This window comes from Triturus cristatus, chromosome 2_1 (assembly GCF_964204655.1).
Source record: "Triturus cristatus chromosome 2_1, aTriCri1.1, whole genome shotgun sequence".
Taxonomy (NCBI): domain Eukaryota; kingdom Metazoa; phylum Chordata; class Amphibia; order Caudata; family Salamandridae; genus Triturus; species Triturus cristatus.
In genome coordinates, this window is record NC_140581.1 from 1,129,839,035 (window position 1) to 1,129,859,362 (window position 20,328).

Below are 20,328 nucleotides of genomic sequence, written 5' to 3' on the forward strand. Positions count from 1 at the left end.
GGCATGACCTTTTACCATTCAACTTGTTGACAGCATGATCTACCTGCTTTGTAGCTATGACCAATGTTCAAAACAATTTCAAAGTTCTGCAGAACTTATAGGATGGAAGATGTGTGCTTTGCTGGGAGGAGAACCCAGGAGACAGACTTTAAATCTGTTCTATAATATCCCCCACCTAGGAGCAGTGGAAGGATTAGTGTTGCGACTACACTGTTCCACGGAGCCATGTAAATCATGCGCTCCCTACCTTATGTAGAATCGAAATTAATGAGAGGTATTCAAGTGCTGCCACCTCCTTTTCCAAAAAGGCACATAGAGCCTCTCAAAAGTTAATCCATTTGGCCTTCAGGCGTGAGAAAAAGTGTTGGAGATGAGTCTTGAAACTGTGTTGCGTGACCACTGGTGTTGCAGAATGATCTTGACCCATATTTACTATTAGCTCTCTCTGATTTTTATTTAGCTGGAAGGATGAATGGAGAAGAAGCTAGGTCGTGATTTCCAGGAAAAATCCTTTTTCACCAGGAAGCATTCAGGTGATATGAAGCAATCAAAAGTCATTGATCCGGACCAAAAGTTGCTTCTGTGATTTGGCGCGAAGAGAAGACACTATCCCGATTTTAAGGCGAAAGTATGAGTAATGTAGAAGAATTCTTGTTAATTTATGGGAGATGCTTCTGGTATCCACAGCACAAAACAGCCATCTGGCTGGTGCATTAGCATCTAGGACATTGAATCAGTTGTTAGTCTAAATGAGACAACAACATATATGTCCCTGGCTCCAGTAACAGTAAACAGAAAAGTATTTATTGTAGTTCTCGTAAATGGGTCTCTGGGATGCCAGTGGTTGGTGCGGACAAGTTTGGCGAGATGCCTCCCAGGTTTAAAAAAATATATATATGCTACCACCAGTGTCATCTTAAGGGATGTAAGCACTATTCTACTTAAAGGTTTGTTATTTGGGAAGTGATAGCTATGACTTTGCGCACAGTGGATGTGTCGACTTGTCATTGATTTTTGGAGTAAATGATATATTATCCACTTGGATCACCTCTCCATTGGGTAAATTGATCTAATTTCCAATGTCTGCCATTTTGTTTTTGCTAGTTCCAGTATTATTCTTTGTTTTCTGATTGGACCAGGCATATCTTTAAAAGTGATCTCGTATAAAAAGTCTGAGTGTTTACATTCATTTGGAGATGAGGATAGAGGATAGCACCCATTGAATACTCTGCTCTTCTTATGCTGTCTTTGCATTCTGTGTAGCAAAAGCACTGACAATACACCATCCCATGTAAGTGGGAGACTAGCAATGAGGCACACTGTGAAATAAAATGACACTCGATTGAAGAGCCTAACACATTCTTGTGATAAAGGAAGCTAGAGGCAGACTCAGGGGATGGGACAATTCTTCACTAATGACGGTGCTTCCTACAAGAGGTGAGCAATTCAGTAAGTACTACACCAGCTGCAAAATGGCGGATGCTGATAGAAAGGAGATTAGGGCTGCGACATAAACATTATTTACAATGAAAAAGTGACTTTTTGCGGCAATATTGTTTACATTCTTTAAGCCTTAAGAAACACATGTGAAAGTAAGTGACTTACGAGGGTGCATACATTCTGGAGTTAGAAAAAAGAAATGTTTTGTTAAGGAAACCTGGTGTCATGAAAACCCCTTTTCCGGCTATTCTTAAAATGGTGAATTTTAATACTTTGAATATTGCTACCGATGAACAGTACTTGCAAGATGGCTCTTTACAGTGCACATTTACTAATAAGATCGACATGACAGTGACATTTATAATATATACTCTTATCACAGATTTTAAATATCCCTTCACCACTTACACCATGGTTGCCATATGGTTTTTATGGCACAGAGCTGCGTTGTGATCATTGAATACTTTAAGAGCTCTCAGAAGGCTTCAAGGGAAACCTCATTTGATACATCAGTTAATGTGATGCCAAAGTAACAATCTTTCAGATTGTTTAACTCTCAACAAAATTGCTATTGGAGAAGTAGAAGTGAAAGGGAACTCATTTAAAAGGGCTCCTCTTCAATCCTGTCTTGTGGTGCCCACGTTATACGCATGAAACAAAAGTTTGGTGTCTAGGGACCTGATTGAGATCTTGGCGGAAGGTTTACTTTGTCACAAAGGTGACGGATATCCCGTCTGTCGAAATATAAATCCCATTATATCCTATGGGATTTATATTTCGGTGGATGATATATCCGTCACCGCTGTGACGGAATAAGCCATCCGCCAAGATCTAAATCTGGCCCTAGGTCTTTAAGCAGTGTTCATGTTTACAAAGCATGGTAGTATGCACTTGTGAAACCATTCATAAGTCAATAAAACATGTTGTATTACCTAGTCATACGCAGAATATGTCTGTAAAATGTTTCTCATCAAGTGTGGTTCATTTTAACACATTGAACCAATTTGCTAGATTACTGTATGTCCTTTAGATCTTATACAAAGCAGGTCTTATATTTTATTGAGAATTCATTCAAAAGAAGGGGGAAATATTTATTTATATATCAATGATGATAAATGTATTCGTTTTTTCACCTGTTTAAAAAATATCTGGGGCAGTATTTTAGAATTTTTGAAGATACAGGATCAATATTTTGTGCAATAGAACAATGCACGTTTCTGGCCATGACGGCCAGCACTAACCACTCATATACGGGTGTCCACAAAAATCTTTAATTCAGAAAATTATATATTCATACCTGAACAGGAATCTGTTTATGTGTGAGTCTCTATATGTTCTAGTTTTAAAAGCATAATTCATTCATTTGGTACAGATTAAGATATCAATTTGAGTAAAACAGTAGAATTCCCCTTAGTCCACACTAAAAAATGCATGCTTTAAATATTGATGTAAATACCCGTGGTACCATGCAGTAGTGAGATATCAAGGATCAGCCTATCTCACAATCATAGAAAGAAAATCCTCTGGAGCCATGTCCCAGTTTCCCTTCTCAGCCTGATTCCTCCTCTTTTCCCAATGCACATACCTTAGCTCCTCCTACAATATCCATACACCATTATCCCCTCTATTCATTTTGTTGCCCAACTCCTATACAGCACAGTCTTAGTTTGTATCTAGTATGTACTTTATAAGTGTTATCTACGTAATTACATACTTTTGTCTTACAACCAAACCTAACCAGTGGTCTTCTGGTTATGGACTGAAAATCTACATATCATTAACACTTTAAAACGTAAGAGCGCATTTTCCACTGCACCCTCTCTTTGAGTTGAGAGCTTATAATAGGTACTTTAAATTGAATTAGGTATGTCTGCCCTCCAACAGTGGCATTCTACCTTATATATATATATATATAATACCAAATTATGTAACGTGTTCCAATTTAGTATCAATGGGTTCTGGTGATATCATAAACAATGTGGCCTTGTAATAATATAAGAACTATCATGTTAAAACAAACAAAAAACAGCAATTTACCAGTTATAGCTTACTGAGCTAACTATAACTTCCACCCCACACATGCATTGGTAATGGCATCATAAATCACATCACCCATTAAATGTTAAATGACATCATTGATGGCATCGCTGATAACACCATAGAGTTACTGAGAGTACAGGTGTAGGTCCATAGCATAGAAAGAGGGAAAGCCCTGGAGAAAAGCACGATTGTGCACAATGTTATGTGGTGCACAGTTTACAAATCACTAAAGATTGGGGTGCAAGTATTACCCCTGTTAAACAAGATAGGGATTGACTGCACCTAATGTAGGTTGCAAAGGTATGATTGAAAGTAGGTTATGGCTTAAAGTCAAAGGCTATTCCAAAAAATCAACGAGAAAAGCCAAACCTTCAGTTCACAATAGATTATCCAAGAGTGCATATTTGGGCAAGTGCACATAATAAATACTTGTATTACACTGCTATAGACAAATAAGATTTATCAAGGCAATTTATTAAGTATGGATGTTCATTTGCAGAATTTTGCTGAAGATTTTGAGGCATAGCGGATTATTGTATAATGTAGAATATGGGGATGTCCTACTTAAAAGTGGTTTATTTCATACTGGTGTAAGCATGACTGTAAGGTTTTATGCCATTATGCCCATCTCAGAAATGTGTGCAATGCATCTTACGGAGTGTAGTCCATTGGGCCTAGAAGAAATTGTCTAAACAGAGGCAAATGTTATACCAGTGAACCTCTTGACTTAATATTGGGCATTTGAAGGATTGAAGTGGGTGATTCCCATTAATAAGTTGAACAGAAAATTGTCCACACCTATAGTGTCTTGAATTACTTTAAGGCGACAAGCCCATTAGGACGGTGTCACAATGATTGCCTGATGATGTCTTTGATTTCTTTTGAGATGTCATCAGTGATGTCATTAATGATGTCATTTAACATGTCGTGAGTGATGTAACATAAGCAGTGCTTTGCAGAGGAGCAAGTTACAGTTCGCTCACTACACTATAACTGGTGAATTTCAGGGGCTTCTTTTTGTTTTAAAACAATATTTTTCATATTGTATAGTACTAATTATAACTTCACATTAACCTTTGTTTTTTTCAGTGAGAATATATAAATATATATCATACATAACTAACATCCAGTAAAATTACAGCAACATTTTGAGAGAGACTATGTTTTCGTGATTTTATGCGTGCAACTTTTGATATGAATGTTATATTCCAAACTGAGTTTCCACTGCCTGTTTTTCAGGCCTTGTGCTTAGAATTTAAAAACCTGCATTTCTATGTCTGATGGAAATGAGATGGCATGGCGTAAAAGCCACCGAGCCTTGCCGGTGAATTCCATCAATATCCTCATTCTGATCTGACCATCCAGAAGCACTACAATATGTCTCTTGGCAGATTACAAAACATATTTCCATCTGGAGAGCACCCTTCTGAATTCATCTGGACATCTCCCACTCTTTTTACTAACTGGGCACAAGGTATGATGGACAGGGAAGAAAATCTGTTGCCAATCTACATGGAGAAAGAAATCATCCTTAGAATGTGCTACATTTCTGCTTTATTCTATGTTTTAGATATTTAAATTATATTAATCCATTCTACTGCTAACATTTTCTCCGGCTTCTAACAGCTGCTGCTATTACACCAGCCAACCTTCTCTCTTCAAAATGGCTGTCTCACAATCGCTGTGTGAAACCTATTATTGCAGGCAGTACATCCCAAAGTCATTGGCAGTGACGCCAAAGAGGCGCGCATAACAAAGTATCCCATTCAAATACATTGAAAGCATGAGGCACAATCCAAGACACCTGTGACTGTTGATGCTATCTCCTGTCTGTGCCTCGCTACGCCAACCGTACGCACATGCCAAAAGTCCTCCCTTCTATCGATAGGAGGGGAAATATCTGGAGCCCAGTGGTTCATTTGTAAAGAAAATAGTGCCAGGTCTCTCATCAGGAGGTAGCTTGCACAAGCCCATTTCTCCTGTTAGCGCTGCTTAAAACAGAACCAACTATTTACCATGATAGTGGGAAGAGGATGTGGCATAATGGTCAGAGCTGCCGACTTCAGAGCTGGGGAACCAGTCTTGAGTCTCGGCATCGACTCAACATCCTGTGATTCTGGGTAATTTCGGGTGCTTACAATGCAAGTTGTAAGCACCTACAATGAGCTTATAACTTGCAAGCCCATTTCTGGCACCAATGAGAGTTTGTACCTAGAAAATAATTAACTCCCCCGTGCCCCCCCCCCCCAGTAGAAATAACGGCGTAGTATTCATCGTGCCTCAGCTCTGCACTTCTTTGAGTATTGCTGCAGCCTTGGATTGCTGGTGATAGTGAAAAAGTCAATAGTTTACTATGTTGACTTACGTGTTAGAGCTGACTTACTATGGGCCAGGGAGGCGGCGCTTCTGACTGGCAGGCAGCATTGGCGGTGTTTTACTCAAATCATAAGGGAAAAAGACAGAAAGTGTATGCGACTAAATGGGGCAAAGAGCATAATGTTCTGTTTGGGAATTAATGAAGCGACCCTTTAGTCTACATTTCACGAACATAATAGGAAGATTACTTTTTAGCATTAGAAAATATTTGCAGTAGACCTGCATTCTCATAGTGAACAGCAGACATCATAAAACCAGGAGTTATCTGAACATTTTGGTAGAAAGCAAAACTTGTCCATCGTAAATTCTGTGCCTTTCCACTACAGATGCCTGAAAACAATAGATCACCGAAATGTATCCATCCTACATATATCACTCCTACACATATTTCCAGGTCACAGAACATGCTAGTCCAATTCTATATATCTCTCAAGCACATCAGCATGACAGACACTGACGGTGAATATAGTGACACTACTTGCTTCCTTTTACCTTGTGTCCACATGACTATAAAATACAGGAATATGCAAATGACTACCACGCAAATTAAGCAGTGCTTAATTTGGAAAAAAATTAAGTGCCAGGGCTCCCATCAGTAGGCCACTGCAGTTTACACCACAATTACCCCTGCTATACTGCCAATGATAGTAACAACACCACTACTAACCATCACACTCCTACAAGTGTGACAATTCGGACTATTTCAGGCCCCCAAAGCTATAAGAATGGCATGAGTGGCAGGTAATAGTAGTTTGTAATGTATATTGAATTAATAATTAACTGTTGTTGTGGTCATCTCTAAATTTCCCAGACAGTGCCACCTTGTGGCAGACTGTCACAAGCACCGGTGTTGGAAATTAAGTGCCGGTGCCGAGCACCCGGAACCACCTGCTCAAATTAAGCACTGCAAATAAGTAAATTACTCCGCCCATGGGTGTTACTGTGCTCAGTGAACCTGACCACGTTAAACCAATGCCACAGAACACCTGTTCATCGGTAACTCTTCCAAATCAAATAACTACTTTCCATTGGTTTTGGAGCTCGTAATCCTGCCCCTTTGTTAGTGTGTTGTAAAGTGCATGACCATGGCTTGCTGTGCACAGAGCACCTGTTCATGAGTTAGAACACACTTTCCCTCGGAGATGGATTAAGGAAGGCGCATTTTCAATCGGATTTTGACTTGGACATAAGTCTCATGCTAAGACACATTTTGAATGTATCTTTTTGACAATGCTGTGCATTGTTTTGCTGTAAAACCTCACTTAAATTAATATTACCCATGATGGAATAAAATATTCAAGTTAATTGTTGAAAATCCTTCCTAGAGCAGTAATGATCTGATATTTACACCACCCCTGTCCTGCTCATTAGAGAGTTGTCTTCCCATCGAACATATAGGAGGATTTTTAGTTTGCTTGACTCATGAACAAATAGAACCCTTCACTTCTAGAATACTCACCACCTAACCTATAAGAACCTACTGCACACAGGCACAAGCCATGAACAGTACAGAACTCAGACAATAACAAACAGATGCAACACAGGCCTACTGTAGAGTGATGCCATTCAAAGTTAAAGGCATGTACAGGAATTACCACTGCATTGCATTTCGGATCGACAGATGAGCTCAAACACTACTTGAGAGCCAATTGCAAGGCTCAAAGAGGTGGAATGATTCTGGTCATGGATGCACTATGCTAGAACGGACTGTGCCACAACAAACAAACATGGCAGCCCTCTAAAACATCTAAAGAGAACCATCTTTATTGAGGCCTTCTCCTCCTTTTCAATTATTAATAGGAATCCCGCCTCTTACTAGAGAGAGGGTCCAAAATGTAACCAAACCTCTCTGAGGCACCTCTTTGTGGAAACTGATGCCTCCTTCCTCTACGTTTTCTACAGCTATCAACTTGCCAGGTAAGGATGGACAAGAAAGACTGGACTTGTGGTAGCAGATTATCACTGTGAAGTCACAAGTAGCAATATGAAGAACAAGACTAAATAAATAAAGAAAGAAAATACAAAAGCATGCTACACACTTATTGTGAGTTAAAAAACATATATGGCACAGAAAATATTCTACCTGGAATTCACTTCAGCGTAGACCACATCATTTTACGAAGAATTTCTTACATGGTTTCATTGTCTCAACATGATTAGTGTACCATGAACCTCAAAATTGTGAAGCACCTTGTACGTATGCAGTTTCACGGCACATTTTCAGTGACCATTTTGAAGTAGTTACTGATCTATTTCTTGTTTTTACCTAGAGGTACACAAGGCGGGAATCTCATTTTCCTATTACCATATCCATGACGTGAAGAACATTTAAAATATATGAATATCATCATTTTCTACCTGGTGAGAAATTTCATAGATTATGGAGTGAATCATACAATCTCGTACATCCAGACAAATAAATCAAAAACGTGAAGTGACATAAAAAAACAGGTCAGTGAGTCTTATTAGTCAAGGGGTCACAAATCAGATATCCTAGTGGCTCGTTTTTCCTGCAAATAGCATAGCGCCTGGCTTTAAGCAAGTGAGAAAGGCGACAAACTCATCAGGAGATAGTAAAAAACTCCTCTACCTCTTGGCTTCAGTTGCTGGGATGGATTTTCATTGAACATTATGCAGAAATGTAAAAACAATCGAAAGGAACGTTCCTGAAAGGAAGCATCCAGTGCAGAGAAACACTCTTTGTCCAGGCCTCATCGCTATCACGCAGCAATGTAAGACATTCTAGAAAGTTCGTTTAGTTGATGCCAGCTTAGGTTGAGATAACAAGGCAATCACGTGGTTCTAAAACCTCACAGGATCATGAAGATGTTTGAAGGAAAAAACTATGAAAATATTTTTTTATCCCGGACTGTACAATTGGAACACATTGCCCGGCAGAGCTAACAAAAAGGCGCCAAGACCTACCTGCCACCACCTCAAACAGGAACTTCCCGGGGCTGTCTTCATTGCAAGGGTGCTCGACCACTCGGTTTCCAGGCAAGATTATGGTCCCCTGAAAAATAAAGTGACAAATGAACTGGTGAAAATATTTCCCAAAACCACCACTTGGTGCCCTACCTCATCCAGAATAATATACAATTAGGAATGATACTTTAAACTCACACTAACTAAATATCAATTTTCAACACTAAGTATGCATCCAAAGCTCTGGTAATACCCAACTGTAATAAAGTCTCATGGGGAGGCAAGAGCTTTGTGTACTCCACAAGCAAGTTGTGGAACACACTCCCTTGAACCCAAACTTCAGTCGAATTTATTTAGTTTTAGAAACCAACTTAAAACTTGGTTTTTTTTTGGCCTCTGTTTAAGACCGGCTTTTTCGATGCTATCTACCTGTTCTGATGTCAGCGCCAAGATGCCTTCAGGCATTTGTGGTGCTTAATAAAACTATATCAATAAATCATATGAATATATTAAATGAACATTATGGTGCCGATTACGATGAGTTTCGGAAAGCCTCAAAACTCATGTCAGAGGCTTTCCAACACTCATCGTCGGTTTCAATTCCGACCGGCTGATTATGTTACAGCCGGTCAGAATTGAAACCAGACAGTCATTCCGGCTGGCTTCCGACGGGCTCCAGGAGCCCGTCTGCCAGTCGTAAACAAGCCCATAATCCACATGGAAGGCATTACTGCCTTCTGGATTATGATGCAAAGTTTCAGGAAGGGTTTCCATGCCGGACTTTTCAACATGGAAAGCCTGTCTGAAGGCATTTTTGGGGACCCTTAGCAGGGCCCCCTTTTGTTTTTGGCTTCCGGTTGGGGGCTGAGGGGGCACCATAGGTGACCCTTGTTGATCCCTGCACCTTATGGCAGGTACCTTGAGGTGTCTGCCACGGGATTCACGGATAAACACAGACTCCCATTCCTCTATGGGAGCTTGTGTTACAGGCGGTTTACAGCAGTAACACGAGTTCCCGTAGAGGAATGGGAGAATGTGACCGCACCAATTGTGGTCGAATCACGATTAAGGCGTTCCAGACCTCTGACCAGAGGTCGATCGGTGGTGTTTCCCCGACGGTGTCGTACATCGAAATAAGCCCCTATTTTTTAAAGATTTATTCTCAGGAAACCCACCTCACTGAAGAAACTCCCCAGATGTTTATATTTATTTTTAGTTTTTTTATATTTATTTATTATGTATTCAGAAAATACAAACAGTTACATACAAAATTAATTAAACTATTAATTTCATTCTGTTTTTACAAATAAAAGTTACAAGTATTTTTAAATTAGAAGGTTATTAGAATATTTTATAATAAAACAATATTTTAAATTACATTTACATTTTTGACAGTAAACACATTTTAAATATCTAGTTGAGGCACACAAATACATATTTAAAAGGTTAAAATAATTATTTTTAGCATTATTTCATATGGGGGTTCTATTTTATGTCTATGCCTTGATTACTTTCTACGGTAAGGTGTTGCAACATCAGTGATTGTCCATGTGTGGTACTGGACTTTCCACTGCCCCTTTTTGACAGTAGTAACTTTACACTTGTAAATTTGGCTCCACCCCCTCTTTCAGGGGGTAGTGACATGCAAGTCTACACTTTTGAGTAACTTTACACTCAGATTTTGTGAAGATCCCAAAGTAGTGAAGATACTCATATTGTCAGAGCAACTTTGCTAGTAGTAAATCAATGTGTGTAGATTTAGCTTTGTCCATAGGCCCGCTCCTTATTAAGGAGGTTGTGCTATACCAGAGGAAAATATACTGGTGGTATTTACTTCACCGTTCTATATCTATTGTGATGGACCAAGGACCTGATTATGAGCTTGGTGGTGTGGGAATGGGGCGGCACGTTACTGCCCTGCACCCACACCACCAAACTCTTCTGCCGCCCACCCGCTGGATCACAAATTGTAATCCTGGGGCGGCACTGTCTTTCAAAGGCTCATAGGAAACCCTTAAAAAGGCAGTGCTGTGGAGCCATCACAGCTTGTTCCAGCAAAGCATGCACTGTACAATCCATGCCATGCAGGAACTGGGGGTGCAGAAAGACAGGGGGCACACCATGTACCCCCTTGCATGAACCCCCATGCACCGAGGCACGAAGGGGCCCTGGTTTTCTCACCGCCACCCTTTTCATGGCGGGCTCACCGCCATGAAAATGAGGGCAGTGAGGAAACTCATAATATGCCTGGTGGTGCAGCAGCGGCACTGCCAGCATATTGTGGCCTCAGACCACTGCAAGACCTCCAGGGATCGCGGATCCCTGGTGGAAGCAGCAGTCCTATGGCAGGTCGGCCGCCAAAGTCATAATACGGCGGTTGGACCATCACTGTGTCGGTTGCCGCACCCTCACTTTGAGTTTGGCGGTCCATTGGACTGCTAAACTCATAATCAGGCCCTTAGTATGTACTCCAGGAATTGGAGGATTCTCCATTATCAGCCAGCACTCAATATTTGTCCTAGATTGCCTGGCCACCAGTGAACTAAAATAGTGCACGTGAGGCATTTCTTTTTTACCAACCACAAAACTCCAGATATTCTCTCTCCATCTTTCACTTTGCTCTACACTCCTCTATTTTTCTTTCTTACCTTTGTACAGACCAGTTTAGCGTCCTAAACTTTTCTCTTTGCTCTCTCTTTCTCTAACTTTCATAATCCCCATCACGCTGTCTTCTATCACTCCATTTTCTTTCTTTTCTCTCCTTTCTCCTCTCTCTCTTTCAATCCTCCCTCCACTTTGTCAGTTCATCTTTCTTTGCTATCTTCCTCGTTTCTCCGCCTCCTATTGTCTCTGTCCCTTGTCTCACTGTTTTTGTCTTGCTCATCAGCGCTCACTCATCTCTCTTACTTCAAATGATCTGTTCTCCAAAAAGGTACATCTTCGTCATGATCTAGAGTGCTATCTTTTGCCTCATATAGGGGAAATACAATTTGTATAGAATATTATACACAGAAATTAATTAAACGGGCGTACACTTGGTTTACTAAGAAGGGGTGCCTTAAATACAACAAACAAAAACGTGTTTGTTACATCATCACTGTGAGGTGGTATTAATTTCTTTGTCTGGAACCTGCTATTCAGACACAATTCAGTGTACCGGCCATTAATAAGCACTTGCTTTCTCATGCATTGTTATGCATATTTTATGCAAATGCAGCTGCTTCCCCCAAAACACATCAACCTCTCGGTACCCTTATGCATCAAGTACCCGAAGCTAGGCGAATACCTATCAACTTATGTTAAAAGGTGACAATGTCTGGTACCTCTGTAAATGCGTCACAATACTGGATGTGCCTAGAATATTTGCATATCCTATCCCTATTCATTAGAAAACAAGTACTGGCAAAGCAAATTGTTCCTGCTTTCTGGTAGAGTATGTGCTTGATAAAAGTTGGGTGACTTTGTGTTGCCAGCAACTGTCCTAGAAATAAAATCCCATACAACGAAACATTTGGGCTAGGACAGTGTCAAAGCCCCTTTCCCTAACAAACTACCCTAGCAGAGTTTATTTGTAACCTCAAAGAAAAGTATTATGAAAAGCAATCATTAACTCAAAACGTGTGGTGTAAATGGTGAACTTAAAAAGACTACACAGTAAAATATTGCACAGTCAATATTTTTGAGAAAGGGGCAATTCTTTCATAGTATCTGTAAGAAACCATCTTTATTAGTGAATAAAAAAGCAAAAGCTTCAACAAAATGTTATCTTGACTGTAAAGTAAAGCAAATTAACACACAGGGATAATTAATAAATAACAATGTGTCTTAGAAACAGGCTAAAGCATTCCAACAGCAAGCACTTCCTGAACAAAAAAAACATGACCTGGCAATTAAAATGTCTTTGTATCACCAAAGTAAATACACCAAAGAACAAACACTGTCTTTAATGTAACAAAATATCAATTTTAGGCCATGACCAAAACGGGAACATAAATGAAACAATGTAAGCATCTGTAAAATATTGTGGCCTTGATGAACCACCACTATCACTGTTTTTTACGGTACTTTTCTGAAGAACTGATGGCACAGGGTCTTCCATAGAGCCAAAACTGTCAGTAGCCAAACATTTTTTTATAACAAGACACATTATAAATGCAATAACCTCCTTCTGTAATTGTGAAATATCATATGGAAGTCAAAAATGAGGAAGAAGCAAATTCTATAATAATGGCAGATATGTAAATATCACTGTGCCAAACTCTCCAGAATGCGGTGTGAAGAAGCCAGGCGTGGTAGACAGTTGGTCCTATCAACAGAGCTATTGTTTGTTGTATATTAGCTGCATCCCAGATTGTTTGTCATTTTCCTGATTTATTTCATGCTTGGCATTTCACATTCATTATTTTGTTGGCATATCTCTACTCAAACTGAGAACAATGGTTGAAACAGCCGGGAGGAGTCATGAAGTGGAGGGATGGAAACCAGTAAATTCCTGTAACGTGCAGATTTACAGGACAGGCCAGGCAACGAAAACAAACTCTATTCATTCTTAGTTTTGTTGATCACAAAAACAGTTGTAGATGTGGAGCTGGTGAAAGGCACAAGCTTGGTACCAGTTGAAACCATTATGTTGTAGTATGCCACACACTAATTTGACTAACCTCTACATGGAATTTGGACAGCCTATGGACATTGCAGAGTATGTCAGCCTCAAAGTCCTTGTAAATCTTAAATATTCATAGGATTATTAGTGGAAAACGCCAACAATCATAGATTTACAGGAGTTTTCGCATATGTAACTAGAATTCATTCCATCTGGATGATTTTTGACTATGATGAAAACTGTGCACTTTAGGTTTAAATGCAGCGACGGCCCGTGTAGGGCGTTTTACCGGGGCGGTGACGTGGGGCAGAGGAGGGGCAGGGTGGGGTGTTGCAAAATGCGGCATACGGCCGATTGCAGGTACGTTACGAAAAAAAAATTTAAAAAAATTGTTACGCGCGCTGCATCGCATTTGGCGATGCTGCGCGCGCAACGAAATTCGTTTTTTTTTGTTTTTCGTAACTTCCCTGCAATCGGCCGTATGCCGCATTTTGCAACCCCCCACCCTGCCCATCCTCTGCCCCACGTCACCGCCCCGGTAAAACGCCCTACACGGGCCGTCGCAGTTTAAATGAATGAATTGTCGCAGTAAGATATGCTCTACAAGACCCCTTCCTTCCTCATTCTAGGGAGTGGGGGATAATGAGATTTTCAACTTTTATTCAATTTTACCATGAGCATGATCTTCTAGACAATCCTTTTTAAATAATATGAGCATACTGCACTTTAATAATTCAAATTTTAAAGGTACCTAATAGCTTAGTTTGATGTTTGAAAGAAGACTAACGGCACTTTATAAACTATTTTGTATTATATTAGCTGCACGACAGGATGTTTTATTAATACTTGTTCTGTATTATTGATGAGGCCACTTTAACCAGTAGTGGATTAATTAATTCTGAATACTGATGTTGATGTTTGACAAGCGCTAACGTCCTTGGTGATATGGAACTGTATTTTTAAATGAAGTACTACTGGTTTATGGTGTGCAATAAAAAGAAAATAAACATATCAGGCAATGACATCTGACATAACTTCCTCCAAAGACACAATCATGCCAATAAGCTTTATCATTGGATTGTCACCATAATAACAGGATAACAACATTTTGCAATACGCTCTACCCTAAGGCAAGTCTCAGGCATACAATCAGAAGTGATAGATATAAAACAATTACAGTCGAAAAAAACCCAATATTCACTACCCCCCCAAGATAGTAAAAATAATTTATCAAAGTGCCAGTCAGAAAACTTTATTTCGCCAACACAATGTAGGCATAAAAAGTATACTACATATAAAAAAACACAATTCACAATATTACAACACACATAGAAAAGATTATTACAATAAAAATACAGATACAAATTCATGATCATTTACACAAAAATAAAATCTTTTCATTTTGTAGGAATATAATTTCAGATGGTTATTGATCTCTTTTTTAGTGTCAATAATAAAAAGATGCTAAAGAAAAACAGATAACAGGATCAGGTAATAGCTGAAGATAATAAAGTGCTACACGACACTTATCAAAGTGCAAATCTTCTACCCACAGGGCTTTTCAGAAAGGGAAACTAGAGGGGGAAAGGAGCACCAAAAGCCTTTAGCTACTATCATAATATGTGAGAATCCATTTCACGCACTACCTGTCTAAAGGCTTTTACATAGTTTAATAACTACCTATTTGCAAAGGCCTATTGGCTTTAACATATTTGCACATATGATTTTCGCAATAATTAAGTCAGGCCTAATGTGCTCGTCATCAATTTTCATAACAAAAAGATTTGGTTTTTGAACTCTGACATAAGTTTGGCAGTGACCCGGTAAGGCCTATAGCCCTAATCGCCGGCTTGTCACAATACCCAGTGAGGTATACTGCATTCCACATGCTTTCCCACAAAGTAACGATCAGTATACAGTCAGAAAATTACAAATATGTAGACAATTACAGTTCGTAAAATAATATAAAAGCCTTCCTAAAAAGGCATAACAAGTATTCAAAAAGTGGGTTTGCCACAGGGGTAACCAACAACAAAACCCTTGACTACTACGGCAGTCACTGAGATTCCTGGTAACAAAATAGGTGGCCACAAGCTTTTACAAAGTGTAATCATAAACTACACTGATAGGTCTATTGGCTTTAACATATTCCATGTACAGGAAATTCGACAGAACAACTTCCTTTATCGTAACTTTTCACAATAAACAGACTTGTCACCACAACCAGGTCAGTCCTATCAGCTTCCCCACAGTTTATAAGTGCAATACAAACACTGTTTTGCATTAGAAGCACACACTTTCTGCCCTATCATAACCATTGCACAAGAGAAACAACATTTGGGCAGTATCAAAGTCCTTCTTACTAAAGGGCAGATTAATCAAACTTTAACGCAGCGCAGCAAATCACCTTGCTACGCTGCGTGAAAGGGCAGGAACGCGCCATATTTAATGTCATACAGCTCATTCCTGTCCTTTCCTTGTGCTGGCACCCTTTTGGCTGCCTAGTGGCAATGCTGGCACCCTTGCGCCATGGTGCATAGGTGTCTACGTTGTAGGCAGGATTGTTTTTATGCAGGACGGGGCACCTTCCTGCACAGAAAGATTCCTCAGAGGCATGCTCCTCTTTCTAAATGTGCTGCAGAATGCAGCAAGCTTAGAGGAAACAACGGAGAGAAATAAAGATATTTCTCCGCCTTGGGGATGCCTAGCATTTTGACGCATTCCCAGGTTTAGCAGTGTTTGGGAATCTGGGAATGCACCAAAATATGTGGGTGGATATGAAGGAACACACACGCTCCACCCATGGAACACCTCAGTGGGGCAGAGTAACGCAACGCAGCGATTTGTGCTGCGTTGCATTACTGCAGATTTATCAACCCACGCAGGGCCATGCAAGGTGGCCCTGCATGGTTTGATAAATCTTACTTTACTGTTGCGTCACCATTACGCCCCCCTTCCATGGCGCATGAGCGATGCAACACATTGATAAATATGCCCCTAAGTGCCAGGGCTCTGACCAGGAGGCCACTGTAGCTTGCAATACCCATCGCCCTTGACATCACAGCCAAAACAACTACTAACCAACTCTCTCGCATGTAAATGCGACAGTTCAGATTATTCTATGTCCCGAGAGCTAAAGAAATGGCTGGGGAGGCAGGTATTAGCACTATTTTAATATATATTGTTATTCATAAACAACCGTTGTTCTGCTCATCTCTAAATTAGATAAGCAGCGCCACCATGTGGTATACTGTTCTAATTATGGTGTTGACAATTAGATGCAGGTACCGAGCACCGGAAATCAATTAAGTGGGGGTACTGAGCCCCGGCTCAAATTAAGCACTGCCCCTAATTCTTCTGAACTCACTTATTCGGTTCATCACCTAAGGTATGAAGACTGTTTAACCCGAGTTGAGCCACTTCTATAGGACAGTGGCATCACTAGGTGGGTGCGGGGGGTGCGGACCGCACCGGGTGACACCCTCACGGGGGGGTGACACCAAAGGGCCGGTCCGGTCGGTGTGTCACTGTCTGTGGTGCACACTGCAACCGTCCGCCGTGCACAATGCCGTTAAACCACTCAAACCAGCAGTCCAGACTCCAGAATGAAACCGAAACGCAACGACGACGCCGCGCGCGCAACCTAACCTTGTGGCTTGTTCTAATTAGGAGGTGCCTGTGCGCAGCGCGCACTGTCTCCTCCTCCGCCGCGTCTGCGCGCCTCGGCATGACGTCACGTCGTCACTAGAGGGGTGCAGTCGGCGATGTTGTTACGGGTGGAATCCGAATCCCGCATGCGCATTGGCCCCCCCCCCCAAGTGCGCGTGACTTGCATCACGAGGGACGAGGAGGTCTCAGCCTCAGGTCGCCGCCCGTCGCCACAGCGCTACTATAATTTTATTTTATTCCAAGGCAGCAAGGCCGACCGACCGTCACCGAGGGTAGTCCCCCCCCTGTCTGCAGACTGCAACTCAGCAGGTGAGTGGCCTACTATTGCCTATCATCATCATGTACAGCGCTCCAATACCTTCGGGTCGAGTTCGCGCTGTATAAAAGATGCAAAAAAATCTAAAACCTGTCTTAGTTTCACTCTTATGTTTGAACTGAAGCTGTACTGTTACTCCATCTGACCCCTGGAGTCAGTAGCACACACACACCTCTACATTGGTAACCCCAATTACCCTTTCACATTTGAAAGAGATATACATGATGTAGAAGAGAGAGATGGAACAGAGATGGAAAAGAGAGATGGGAACTTGAGAAAGTGGTTTGGAATGACAGGACGGTGCTTGCCTCGGCATTATCCCCAATGGCAGTAAAAACTTCGGGTGCCTCCCTTGTTTGGGTGTTGTATGGTTCTAATAGTTCAAAGCAGCCTTGCACATGGTGACAGCGCAAAGAGCACTACAAGGACCAGAATGCCTCTCGAGGAATCTGAAGCAGACAGACTATACCAGACACCAGGTGATAATAGCGATGCACAAAAGCTCCAGTAACGCGTTGAGAAATGTAACAGGCGGCACAGGCCTTCTTCCATTTCATGAGCTCTACACTTGTCGGGTGTTTTCCTTTCGAAAGCTCGAATATTCTCAGTCCTCCATTAGCCGGCGATCCAACACCGAGCTCTCCTGTAGTGCCTTTCCTGAAACCCGAGCCCTCACTCCATGCTCTGTCCCCCTCCCCCCTGCACCCCGGTGCGCCTGGCCTCCGAGAGGAAGCTTCTGGTGTGAGTGTGTGTGTTATCTTTGATCACTGGGTAGCTTCAATATTTAGCACACATTTAGAATGAACTTCTCAATAATTTCGCCAACTCAAATAAAAGCGGATTTTGCAGTAACAGAAATGCCTCACCAACTTGTAATTCGGCCAGTACTTTAGATGACACTAGTTTATATCATTCAGTTGCTAATACAGAGATAGGCCTTTACAGAAACCCACAATCAAAATTGGCTCAACCAGCCTCTCCCACGCCCAACTCGACCATATTGGCATTTTCAGCAAGCCCAAGATTTAATAAACTTGGAGTCTGGACTATTGTCTCTTACTATTAAACAGGTTTGTGAGCATAGGCAGATAGTAAAAGGACATCAGCACAACTGTGGGTGACTTTCTTTTCTAGTGCTTCTCACCTGGCAACTCACACTACACTTAAATGCATGCAAGTACCAAAGGGCTCTACAGTTTGCAACAGGTACTGTACAAAAAAACTCCCTCACGTAAAAGTGGGTGAAGAAAAAGGACCAGGATGCTGTAAAATGTTATCTGGCATAATGCTTTGAGCTAGGAATGCACAGGACCGTGCACTTGGTTGACTAACTAGTAATTAGTGAAATATTCACTTGGAATCGCATAGCTATGTAATAATCAAATTCCAAAAACAAAAAAGACGGATTTTCTAAAAAGCACGTGTTCGTTGAAAGGAATATGCCGAAATAATATTTCAGAAGCGGCAGCCTGAGACCTATGCACAGAAACGTGTGTGCGCTCGCGCTCACATTTGCAATGTTGCGATCGATACAAGGGACCCTGCTGTACGTGCCACCGCCTGCCTCCTCTCTAATGCATTACAAGCCAGCCACTCTGTTTAAAGAGTTCGAGAGGATTGTGGCCCTGGACTGAGACTATTCCAGTACGATACCCACCGCCCTTTCAATCATTGGCTTCCATTGCATACAATAACATTGGGTAGACGCGTCCCACTGGCTGCTCTCTGTACTCGGTTTCTGTGAAAACAAAACTTTATGCCAAAGAGTCACACAACTGTGTACATATTTACCGAACAACAATCTGCTGAACGACTTCCAGGTCGTGTTCATCTCTGTCGTGGGAGGCAAAGCGTGAGGCTTAACATCCGGGAAGGGTTACTTGCCAAGGGGGATAAACTGCAAACCTGCTCCAAGACACCACGGACCTCTAGGCAGCATTTGACCATATGTTCCTAAAGATGTAGATCAGTTATCTTGCAACTTATGCTGGAGAGGTAGGTACTGCACATCACATCCTTCCTGCCAACCGCAGTCACCAAGTCGCACTGTCCAGCTACCATCACATGCCAGGTCTGATAAAGTTCTGCACCCAACCATCACCTGGGCGCACTGGTACACATGCAGCTTGCTGGCAAAAAAGATCTGCAGATATCAAGGGCATGCACAGGACAGACAGATATTCTCAGTCCAGTACGCTGGGGGCTTGCGCGATTCAAGTGCAGGCAGCCCTTCCTTGTTCTCATTATTGCTGCCAATTGTGAACAGTAAAACACCACACACTACTGCAAGCCAACTGAAACGCGCAGAACCTCATTTATAGGCAGTGGTTTGCAGGGGACAAAGTCAAAACTTTATGGCTTGCTCTTGAAGGGTGGTGTGGGGTAGGAACGCCTAGCTCAGGCAGCACACAGACAGCTCGCAATAATTAGAATGCCCAGTGTTAGTCTTTTAAGTAAAGGAAACGAGAGAGAATTAATAATCTTTAAGAAAAAATGCTTGGAAACTTTAAGAAGTTCATAGGGCATTATTTAATTATCTAAAACAGTCTTGGTTACACTGAAACTTTGGTGTTCTATGCCTGAAACAGAACTGGTTTACTCAGTGGCATAACAAAACTTGAGGGGGCCCCCCTGCAGGATACGTGGAAGGGGCCCCTCCGGTTGACCTCTTCATGTAGGCCTTCCACAGGGTACATGTCTTGGGGGTGGGGGGGGAATTAGGCAAAAGGTCTGCCTACTCCACTGTCCGCAGGTCTGCTTGAGAGGCTGTTGGTGCTTCTTCAAGGATTGTGGTCTGTGGGTTCAGGTGACAGATTATGCCCTTCGAGTCTCTCTCCATCACTTCCTCCCTATCACTCACTCTCTTTTGTTTGTGTCTCCATCACACAATATCCTGTCTCTCTCCATCACTCATTCTCTATCACTCACTCTCCTCTGTGTGCGTCTCAATCATATAATA

At 41.5% G+C, this 20,328-nt stretch overlaps 1 protein-coding gene across 1 annotated transcript in view; it reads right to left on the reverse strand.

The window, feature by feature from the left end:
- ARHGAP24 (Rho GTPase activating protein 24) overlaps window positions 1-20,328 on the reverse strand; it is a 1,422,561-nt gene that overhangs the window by 679,818 nt on the left and 722,415 nt on the right. The window contains exon 3 of the mRNA XM_085636556.1: window positions 8,782-8,869. Within this exon, the coding sequence (XP_085492682.1) occupies window positions 8,782-8,869 (88 nt within the window). The remainder of the gene's footprint in view (window positions 1-8,781; window positions 8,870-20,328) is intronic.